This window comes from Chelmon rostratus, chromosome 1 (assembly GCF_017976325.1).
Source record: "Chelmon rostratus isolate fCheRos1 chromosome 1, fCheRos1.pri, whole genome shotgun sequence".
In the NCBI taxonomy this organism is placed as follows: Eukaryota; Metazoa; Chordata; class Actinopteri; order Chaetodontiformes; family Chaetodontidae; genus Chelmon; species Chelmon rostratus.
This window is the reverse complement of record NC_055658.1, coordinates 26,846,960-26,859,252: the sequence shown is the minus strand read 5'-3', so window position 1 is coordinate 26,859,252 and position 12,293 is coordinate 26,846,960. Positions and strand designations below refer to the sequence as shown.

Sequence of the window (12,293 nt, the reverse complement as noted above, 5' to 3'; positions counted from 1 at the left end):
TCAAATTCATTCACTCATTCATAGCAGTGTTCAGTTATTGTAACAACAGGAACTAAAGTCACAGGTGGAGGCTACCCAGGTCAGCAACCATTATAAAACTAATTCCCTTAAGGTTATTTGTTCCATTTGTCCTTGTCCCTTTGTCTCTTTCTCACACAGATGTGTCAGCGCTCTTTTCTGGACAGCCTTGGCAGCTTGAGGATGCTTTGACTGTTTAAAACTGAGATATACAATGTTCTGAGATCCTGCAGCAGTTGCTCAAGGTTCAGCTATTCAGCTAACCCGTTTAGCATTCGCATTTGTCTGACTGTATACACTCAGTTGCAGTTATTTACACCTAGCTAAAACATATGCAGTCTAATATAACAACAATAAATCCGACCTTCATGAAGGATATGATGTTCAACTTTAGAGAACTGTTGATTCAGCTGTTGATCATTGTGGAGGATGTAGTTTGTGATTCTATTAAACTATATTGCATTATACAGACATGTTTGTATTATTTAGCTCTACCCTCGTTGATATACATGCACCACAAACTGCAGCTTCATAACCTGCATGAAGTTAGGATTTACTGCAGAACTGTTGTATTAGACAGCATTAATTTTAGCGAGGTGTACCTAATAAAGTGGCAGCTGAGTGTATTTTTCCATAGAGCATTATACACACTTTAGACCAGCACTTAGTTTAAAATTAAGAGATGTTCAAATTGGACAGAAAATGTTGACCATCATGTTTCAGGTTATAAAAACGTGATGAAATAAACAGTCACTGGGAAACTACACTGAAAACAAAGTTAGCGAGCTAAACTCGTAACCCCATAGTATAGTCGGCTGCAGGTACAGAAGTAAGATGTGTGCCTAATCAAGAGAGAAGGGGCAGGCAAGTTAAGTAATTTAAGAGCATGGGTTGTTAGTTAAAGGCCACAGATATTTTTTAAGGTTTCAGATTACCGAGGGACTCAAATATCACAGTTCTGGTACCTGTCAGGCTGCTTAAGTGTTTGTTTTCTGAAAATGCAAACGACCAACAATTGTTCTCTCATTCCAAAACTTTGGTGATATCGTCTGTAGCATAGATCAAACAAGGTCCAGCTGCCTCAGGGAAGGTCAAGTCCAGGGTCTTTCTAAAGAAAAATATCCATGTCTACACCAAGGCTGCCATCTATCAATCTGTCTACCTCACCACACTGCTTTACGTTAGAAAAATCTAATGTTAATACACACACTGTAGCCTGGAAACAGGAAATGCTTGGAATCACCAACTGCATAACTATTGAGCCCACGATTACACAGCACCATCTGCACTCACTTGGGCATGTCATCAGGACGCCCGCAGGACCCGCTGCCTTGTAGGATCCTGCATGGCTAAATTACAGCATGAGCACTGGTCAGCAGGAAGGCAAAAGCAGCAGTTCAAAGCTGAGCTCATGGCTTCACTAAAGATGTGAACCTGTGGACGCTGCTGACCATAACAACTGGCAGCAGAGATGAAGTAGAAAAAGAGGGAAAGTAGGTGACGGCAAAAATGACACAGATGAAATATACTCAGACTGCTCTCACTGCAACCCCAGTTCCTCAGATTGCTCTGTACAGCCATCAAAGAGCTCGCTGTTAGACGAGTTGTTCTGGGCTTCACTGGACAGCCAAAAAAGTTTGTGTGCGAGAGAGAGACAGGACTGGACGATTTCTTATTGAACATTCCACTATGTGCAAGTACCACCAAGAGTTTTCTAATTACAGTTCCAATGAATGATGTGAAGAATTGTGAATAACTTAAGGAATAAGACAAAATCTAAAGCCTCAATTATAAATACAGTAATATTTCACAGTCAATTAATGATAATCACTGCATTTCTCAGATGTAAAAATTTCTATTTTGTTAACATCACTTGCTCACAAGAGAACAAAATTTGTCTGCAATATCTTATCATGAATTAAACCTATTCCATGAACAATGAAGTAGCTGGAGCTGAGAATTAATTATGCATGCGATAACACAGAATGTACTAATTGAAAATCCTTACCTCTTCAGCATAGGCGTCACAAAGTTTGTGTCCCGAGAGTAGTTTATTCTTCAAGCTCTTGTTCTGAGAAAGAAAGAAGTGATGGCATTAGTGTCTGCCCTGTGCTCTGGACCGCATGTTACCTTAAAATTTCTACTGCTTTGTCAAACTACTGTTGAGTCAGTGGGCGTCAGTTTCTCCTGCAAGACATTTGGCTGTTGGGGGGTTCTGACAGCCGGTGCATGGTTGCCTCTCGATTTCAGACCAGACCGAGGAGCGGTCAGGAGTGCCACGTCTGAGGATCTGAAAGTGCACTCAGGCTCATAGGAATCTAAAAGGTCAGAAATGTATATCAGGGCCAGACCCCCACTGAACTTTAAACAGGATCAGTAAAACCTTAAACTCACTGACTGGCAGTCAGTGGAGAGATGCCAAAGTAGAGGTCATAGGGTCTCGTTGTTCGGTGCCAGCTGAGACCCTCGCTGCCATTTTATAAACAATTTGGAGGCCTGAGGGTGATTTTTGACAGCAATGCAGTGTGTTACACTAATTTAGTGTAGAGTTGTAGTGTTAAAGGCATTAATGAGCATCTCCAGACTACAAAACCATGTAAAATATTTTATTCTAGAATTTCAGCAGAACTGCACTGCTCTTATTATCAGGTGCATATATGAAGAAAAACCCTGATTAAGTACTGTATCTGTACTACAGCTCAAGGTCAAAGGTAGCACAAAGGTTTATGACCACAGGCTGGAAGTAAGAGGCCACAATACCAAGATCTTTCTCTTTCAGTCGAGTTTGAATAAAATTCACTGCTATGTTTTTAGATGGAAGTAAGCAAATGACAGAGGCAAGAGGAAGCGTGTAAAGACACGAGAGAACGGGACCTCAAGGTTATAACAGCATTTGAAAGGAAGGAATTTCCCCTTTTTAACTGACAATGATCTGTTAGTAAAATCGGTCCTAAGCCAACTCATTGCTTAACCCAAGGCACCCATCCAGATCTCGAGATGAGCTGTTAAAGCAGCATGATCAGCCATGACGAAAGCCTCTCTGAGGCCTGAAAGAACTAAAATCGTGCAGTCTCCAGAGTTAAGAGTGGGCCGTGCGAGGCAGATAGTCTCTGCTGTGCTTTAAAACTAGACTGGCTGTAATAATATTTCTGAGACACAGAAAATGTTTCAGTTAAAGCAGTGTTAGGCAGTGGAAAGAACACACTCCACCATACAACATATGTAAAAAATGATCCGTATGATGTATCAGGCTTTTTGGGTGTGTGTGTGGTTGTATTTCTATGTGACCACAGCTTGTACCACTTGTGTTTAATCTACAGAAACAAATGTAATTAGATGCAGCATCATCATAGCAACCAGTGGAGATTTATTAACCCTTTTCATCGACTCAACAACACATTTGAAATTCTTAACGAGTTTATCAATGAGCTAATTACCTGTAGCTGAAACCCACCCAGCAGAATTTAAGTGGGATGATGAATATTCATTCACCAGCTTTAATTCAAGAAAACTGAACTCTATGACAAAAGAACAGACACCGCTGCCCTGCAGAGGACATTGATTGCTTGCTCTTTTTACACAGCACATGCAGCATGCTATGCTACATGCGACAGCAATCCTTTTTCCACACTTGGTTTGCATGTGAATGGATTAAAGTGCATGATCTTGGACTGCCATCTAACAGACTTTGAAACAGCTTGACGGTGGATGCCAGGAGGGTGGTCCTGGGCATCGCCAAGACTGTAGAGCTGCTAGGTTTCACTGTACAATGAGTGGACCAGAAAACCTCATCACAGCTCTGCGGGTGGCAGCCTTGAGAAGATCCACACGGGGGATGACGGGTGGCTCAGGCTAATAACTGTTCATCGCTACACCAAAGTATGCCATTAACATGAAGCAATTGTCCCGTTCTCGAACACTCAATGCATTTCATGAAAATCTCAAACAGACCAAGTGAATTCAGACATACAGTAATCTATAATGTACTCTTTGTTTTAGAGAGACGTTTTTATCACACCCAAAATTGGGAAAAATATTGAATTTGAACTGTCAACTAAAATTTGAGACAACTAAAACAACAATAGAAGACGAACAATAAGATCTAATTTCTTATGGGTCTGCGGAGGATGTTTTAAAAATAAATCTGCTATAAGCTGTTTCACTGTTCTCATTAGTCAAAACTAAAAGAAAAGCAGATCAGAACAACCCAGATTGGGGAATGCTAATACAGGCTGACAGCTAGCTCCTTTTTCTATTTTTTTTTTTTTAGCAGATTATTATTTATTGCACCATGTTTCAGACACTGTCTGTTCTTTGGTCTTCCCTTCAGAATCAGCACCACTCAACATTTTTTTGGCTCCAGTACAAATCAGGGACGTGTTTTCTTCTTCATGTGACACTCCTAGTAGTAGATATTTTTGAAAATACGATCTTGCCATAAGCAATTATGGCTTATGGATGGCACATTAAATGAATTTAGGGGGAGGTAACACATTTGGCTATTATGTTGCTGTGCTCTGGTGATAGATTTGCTGCTAGATGTTGGAGACAGCTCAATGTTATTAGGTGACGAGTTGGCTGTGAACCACAGGGACAGTTTGGATACAGAAGGAGGGCGGGGGGATGTGCATCCACCAGCTGGCCCTTGACATCTACTTATAAATGATGTGGCCACCTCCACAATTGTGACTCTGTGTCATGGCTCATGCTGAATGCATTGATAATTTCATGCTTGATGACAATCATTCACAGCACAGCTCCATCTGTCTATACTTAGAATTAAGAATTTGTCTTGTTTTTTAGTCATTCTAGCTGCATGGCTTCTGGGATGGCAGTGTCAGGTCAATCCTTCCGACTTCGGTGATCCCGACTTTTCCTCTAGTGCCACCATGAGGTTGACATTTATGTTTTTAGTGAAATGTCCAATGTAAAACGAGCAGAGTGAACGTGTTTAACGTTAGAACTGCTAAAAATGAGTATGTTAGCAAGCTGACTTTAGCATTAAGCTCAAAACACCACTGTGCCCAAGCACAGCCTCCTAGCAGCTAGCATAGCTGTGGACTTTTTCCAGTTAATCAGTATATACAAAAGTCAAAATGGTCAACTCATCACTAAGCAGAGTTTGTACTTTGGAATTATTTGCAATTACATGATTGCATCTAGTGTCCAGGCTGGCCAGTGGTAAAAAGAGAGCATTTAAACTGAAATGTGCCACATTATTACTAAAAAACAAAGCACCAGGGTATTATTAGCTGATCTTCTCAGTCAAACTAGAGGCCATAGTGTACTTTGTTGGGAAAGATCAACCACATCAGCTTTACATAATTATTGGTTGACTGAAATTGGTTGGTAACTGAAATAAGGTTGGGGTTTACAGCGCTATACTGTAATTTGGCAGGCAGCAAAAAGACAGTCAATTCAAAAAGTGGCAGTTTCTCACATACGGCGCATTGTGGCCTCTCTCTTCCCTTGCAATTCACTCCTCACTCCCACACACACCTGTACAGTGTTATGTACAACACATACAGTACATGCACACTGAGCAGAGGTAATGAGCTGGGATGGCAGTTGTTCTGTGATTCAGTGAGGCAAATCTGGCCGAGAATCAATTCCTCACAGTTGCACCTCCTCTCACCCCTACAGAAGGACCACCATTCGAGGACATGCAAAACTGGCAGCTGTCATAAAATGTGACGTAGTTGAGCCCCAGGACACACTTGGAGTGAAAATGAGATCCTCTAGAGCTTATATGTCACAGCGCATTATGCGAAATGTGATACACTGAGCCACATATTGTAATGTGTTATCTGTCTGCAGACCTGAAAATAAAGAAACACTTTTACATTTATGCGTTACTCATTTTTTCCATTTAGGAAAATGCAAAAGCATGCACACAAGTAGTACAAAATCTACCTCTCAATCAGTCACAGAGCCTTTATCACTGATTTGTGACTATCGTGGAGTCCCACTTTAACTACAAACCACACTAAGGAATGATGGACCACTGGTACCGTTTGGTTATGTGATGATTTTAAATGCTAAATCATATTATGTTGTCAGGGCTGAAGAAATAGCCTTGTATGAATTTAAATATACTAAAAAAATGAAACATTTAGTCATATACAGCAGTATAGGCAATCACTAACCATCTCAAGTACCTCAGCACTCAAAAATGTCTATCTGACTCAACTCACCAGAGTTATTTTCACACATTATAAAGTGCTGATATGCCGACAGCCCTCGAGTGTTGATATTTACTGTCCATCTAGGTCAACTTTCACACTCCTCGACACATCAGTGTTGGATCCCTTTAGCCTCAGTATGAAGTGTCAGAAACTGGCTCGTGTGATAGTTTTTTTTTTTTTTTTTAATATAATCGTGGTCAGTTTTTTCCCACTGCAATTAACTCTGCCAAATTGCAAATTTGTCTTAGGCAGTTTCAAGTTCCAGTGTTAAACTGGACAGATCAACCCCTGTGCATGCAGCTCTACACCCTCTACACCTACAAAGTTGAAATACACCATCAAAAGTGCTATGCAGTTAAGAATTGACATTTCTGTTTTCTACAAGTAGAGTCACACTTGGCATGGCGTGCACATTGCCTGACACCACTCAGGGGTGGTGCAAGCGAGGGGCTATTGTCACAACATATTTCAGCTGGAAAGGTCAATAAGCTTCAATGTGCTGACAGAGAAAACAAAACGACAAGATGTTTCTGTTGCATCACGACGTAATAGCTTACACGTCTCAATTGTGAAAATATGACTTCATTGGTCATGTCAGTTAAAGGCCACAATGAACTGTGCCACAAACCCAAACTGAGCCACCGTTTCCTGTGGAGGTCAATGAAAACCACGGATAACAAAATCCAGCTGAAATAAATGAGGTTTTCTCAGTGAAATGTTGTTATCAGTGGTTCAGTCTGAATAAAAGCTTGTTGAATGGATGCTCTGCCTGGCATGCATCATTGGAAACTCACTACTCAACCACTCTTTGTGTACATCCATATTAACATTATGATTTTATATGTACTAATAAATGGGATCTAACTGAAGCAATATGTTTCACCATTTTGTCATTTAAGAGATCTGATTTTACTTTGAAAGACTCCAATGGTGAGCCACTGGGCTCAACAAAGTGGAATGATAGCATTATGGATTATTTAAAGCATTTTGATTTTAAATTAACAACAAAGCCTTTTGTTGTGCATTCTTATTCATGTGTCCCATGTGGTTGTGGTTGGCTCCCATGCCATAATTTTCCTAATTATGAGCTGGAAAATATTCAGTTATCTGAGTATAGAAATTAATTTATGCACCAAAGCCTTTTAAGCACCAGCTCCTGAAAGCACTGAAAGCAGCTTCTGCACGTTGTTTGTTTAGATGTTTCCAATAATGCAAAAGAAACTACTTGAGAAAATCCCTCACCCCATCAAACAGTTACAGCAAAAACTGAAATAATTTAGGAAATATCTGCTGCTCAACTTTTCACTCTGCAAGTCTTGACATGATCTCTGTTAAATGGGCATCCAAAAACGGGGCTGCTGATCAAGCAGAATGGACTTTAGAGGAGAACCACTTGTCGTTCAGTGTCAGCTCAGCTATAAAAATCCTAAAACTTGATAAAAAATTAACATTAAATAACACTCAGGGGATCTTCTTTTCCCCATGTCTCCATTTTTTTCAGACCATTAAAAGCAATTTTTTTATGAATAGAAATTTTAGCTGTTTTATCTCTTATTCAACTGATTTTCCTCTGGATCTTGGCCCTCCTCATAAGATGAAAAATGAATTTATATAATGAAATAAAAACGCAGTCTTGGGTCTGTCTGTTTGACAGCCTGTGTCATATATTAATGAGCAGATTCCACACGTAACATAATCAATTACAGTCTCTGTCAGCACAGTCCAACAGGCTTGTCTGCTTTCTCGAAGCAAGAAAAAATAAGAAATGCACATTGCAAGAAGAATTGTGGCAGGGCTCGCCCAAGTTCTGCAGTTATGTAGCTGTCGAACACATCTAATATAAATTACTGGCATTAGAAAAGCAAGCGTTCACTATGGATAAGCTATAAAATATGACAAACCCCCAGACATCTTACAAGGCATTTGGCAGCTTGAGCTGAACACATCTTGGCAGTTTAAGGACTCTTGAGGTCAAAGGGGGGATTACGCATAAGTGAAAAGATTGCTTTCTTGTCACTGTTTCATTGTCCTGACACATAATCATATGTAGCGGTATGTACACTGTGTATTGGGAACAGGGTGGTCTGGTGGTAGTAACATTTCACTTCACCTCTAGCACAGGAGCTTTGGGCTTCTGGGAGGAAGAGGAGGTTTCACAGGCCTGGAGTGAGGAATGCTGAGCTGGCCTTCTTGCTGGCCTACAACATCTTGTGTTTTTGTACTTGCTTGATATTTGGCTGCATTAGCAAAGTTGTCGACTCGCTACTTTGTGATCATAAATTATATAATCACAACAAATGCGTGTGTACGGCTGTCCATTTTTACAACAGTTGTGTTTAAGTGATTTGCAATCTGAAACCGGGGCGCCAAAATGCAAAAAAGCAAAAAACAATTCTTGCATAACGTTGCTTTGAATGTTATGCACAGTTCAGCTGCAGTTATAAGTTCCTTAGATAGAAAGTTAACATACAAAATATATAAGCTTATACAACATGATTAATTGTTATGAAGGAAACCACCCAACAGTAGTAGTATATAAAATTAGTTACAGGGCTCAATTTTTTTTTTATTAATAATTATTTTACGTTTAATGCTTAAGGTACAATTAGCCAGTAATACTCACATGATTTACTTAGATGACATGACAATGCAGGACAATGCTTTTGCTTGTCATTCTTATACTGCAGTACTGCTATTTTCACTTAAAGAATCTGAATACTTCCTCCACCACTGCCGTAGGGTGAACATTATTGACTATTACAGCATGCACTTTATGCTATACAGAATAGAATAAGTGAAAGTAGTTATCAGTCTTTTTCAGAACTTTTTATTGGTATTTTTTGCCAGTCTAGATGTACCATTGTCTTATTATCATGCATGCGATTTTGATTAGATGGAACTATTGTCTACATTGTCGTTTGACCCGACCACATGCATCAGTTCAGTGTTTCTCTATAGATATTTCCTCTCCCCATTCTTCATCAAATAGCTGTTGAGTAATGTAAGATGCCTGACAAGGCTTCAGGCTATTAGAAGAAGAGAGATAAGATAAACTCTATTGATCCTTGCAGGGGAATTGGGAAGGCCTGGTGTTATAAAGAAGAGTTGAAATATTCCATGTGAAGTAGCCTGAATTACTATCAGAATAATAATAGCGCTGCAGCCCATCTGTGCACTAACCCACCCACCTGAACACTAATCATTTCTGGTCATTGAATTCATTGTCATCCCTTGTATTTGTTCAAGCTGAATCAAAAACGGCAGAACAATCTGATAAATCAGATGGAAATGATGACAGTGAAGCCTCTAATGCTGACAGTGAATTATCTAAGAGATTAATTGAAGCACTGCAACTGTAAAATATGAAGAACAATGATATGATGAATTGATATTTCTTCAAATTGAATAAATCAAACCTTGATATACAAAACATTGCCGTCCAGTCTCTGAATTGAAGTGTTGAAGTGGAACAAAGAGCTCCAATAGTCATAACTGATGATGGTTATTTTGTGCCCAGTGGACATCATGATCAGAGTCAGCCTCAATTACCAAATCTTGAATTTCTCCCATTAAGGTTTCAGAGATGCAATAAGAAAAAGTTAACAAAAAGAATACCAATATGAGACAATTCTGATGATGATGACGATGATTATTCCTAAAATACCCGGCCATGATTACACAATGATTACACAATGGTTAGGGTTAAATTGGTAGTTTGATTGAAATATCCTCAAGCAAGCCACTGTATGCTAATCTGCTCCTAATGTGTGGGAAGAAAAATGTCCCTTGGAAGAAAGCATCTACTAAAGGTAAATGAAGGTAAATGAAGGATTACTGACATGGTTAAAAATCCCCAACAGTAGCTGTTGGTCAAAGACATGACACACACCAGCTCACCACACTTCCTGTATTGGCATATGATGCATTTTGTCCAATATGAGGGTAATTTTGTAGGGGCCTATGCTGAATACTTTGCCCCAAAGAAATGCCCAATGGCAAATCAGCATTTGGAGCCATTTAGGACATTTATGCACTACTGATTTATTGGTTCGAGCATTTGTATGGCTGTTTAAAACTGTCCTAACAATCAATAGTCCGTGGATGAGAGCACTAATTATGCATCATGGTCTTTAGAATAATCTGCCCTGATACTACCAGCAACTATTCTGTTCAGTTTGTTCCATTAAAAGAAAAATTGGGCGAAGAACTGCAGCATCTGGCACTGCAAAGTTAAATGTGCTTTATAATGACCTTTCTCTAGTGCATTAAACAGTGCATATTGTACAGTAAGAGGGTACAGGACTTTGTGAACACTGAGTAACAATATGTTTGCTTACAAGGATGTCACAGTGCATCACATCACATGACAAGTAAACTAATAGAATATACTAAGTGTTGTTGCTGAAAGAACAATCTGCAGCTGTACTCATCATGTAGATAATACTGCATCTCATTGAGGACTAAGGTGTGTATTTATTGGTTGCAAGGGGAAAATAAATAATGGAAGTCAACAGCATTCACTATATGTTGTCAATTTTAATTGTACATTAGAAATAGAATCAAGTCATCAGTTAGCTTCCTAATATAATCAGCTTGAACTGGTTAATATGACAGATGCTTACTTTCTACATCATATTGTTGGTTCTTGTGCTTTCACTGTGTTGCAAACACGCTGTTTAACAACATGGGAGGACAATTTTGAGTAAGGAAAGTAAGAAATTCAAACACGTAAGAAAAAAGGGTTATACACATATTAAATGAGTATTTATTAGCAATGCATCTTACAGCTGCGATAACGTTTTTGGGCACTTTGGGGCAGAAACAAGTTGTGAACACAATATTGAGACACATCATCTTATAATTAATATGACGCAGGGAGCAACTTTATCAGACATTTGGAGTTGTGTTTTTCTGGCCACCTCATAAATGTATGTCCAATATTCAAAAATGTTTTGCTCTGATTTTGGTCCCTACCATCTCCTGTTGGAAATATCTCTCTCTATTTATCTCTTCAGCTGCTCAAATGCTCCACTATGTTCACCAGCAACAGTAACTGGGTCTGCCGTTTGGTGCAAAGGAGATCATGTGCTGAATTGTGCAACAGAAAACAACACTGTGAGAGCAAGTTTTAGCTCATTGTTTAGCTGTCTGGTCTGCAACTTTACTGCTTTTGTTCACTGTCACTACTTTATAGCTCTGAAAGGAGTTCCAGATTCAGAAGATAATATCTCTGTAACTGGTCTCTTGGGAAAACAGAGATTTAATCTCAGCGAGATTTGCTTCTGGTTGAAGAAGGTTAAAGGAAAAAGAAAGTGAGTTCATCACTACAAGAATCCCTCTCACACTGTCATTTGATATATATTATAAGAATATTGATTATAGTCTCTTTAAGATATACAAGTGCAAGACGTCTACCTGAAGACCTCAGCAATTAAAGAATCCACATCCATCAGGCCACATCTTTGGTGAGTTTCTATTAAATTATTAATAGTACTACAAATAAGTATTTCTGGATTTGGTTGCAAAGTCAGCAGTTTCAATGCTGACTAGGTGGACAAGCCTTATGCTACCAAGCCTATTAACAGTTTCCATGGCGCTTTAACGATTGTCAAAGTAAGAGAGGAAGAAAGTGTTGAAAAACCAAGGTAATATTATTAGAAGACCTCTATCTTAAGCGATGATTTTCAGGTAATTTACTTTACACATTTTAGACATGGTGGGTTTGCACAGGATTAGATCAATTTTGCTAGAAAGGAGCGTGGCTAATATCTTATCATCCACATCTCCCTGGAACATTAATCTGGTCTGATTGGGGCTTCAGCCTGAGTACACTAGAAAGAGCAAACAAAACACTGTGACATGATTGTACCATGATTATCTGCCAGTTTTATCAATTAAAAAGGTATGAAAAGTCACATTCAACTGAAACTTTTACTCAAAGTGAACTGGAATTTTAACTTATTTTTCCAGTGACTGTAGTGAAAAATATTGATGGGAGAAGAGCCCTGACTGAATTTATGCTTGACTTACTCAGGGAAGTGAGCGTTTCTATGTTACATCCACACTTTCAATTTGGTAGCATTAGATTCC

General features: G+C 39.1%; 1 protein-coding gene across 1 annotated transcript in view; it reads right to left on the bottom strand.

Moving 5' to 3' along the window:
• The window catches only part of luzp2 (leucine zipper protein 2), a 141,533-nt gene that overhangs the window by 30,805 nt on the left and 98,435 nt on the right, over positions 1-12,293 (bottom strand). The window contains exon 6 of the mRNA XM_041942812.1: positions 2,027-2,089. Coding sequence (XP_041798746.1) covers positions 2,027-2,089 — 63 coding nt within the window. The remainder of the gene's footprint in view (positions 1-2,026; positions 2,090-12,293) is intronic.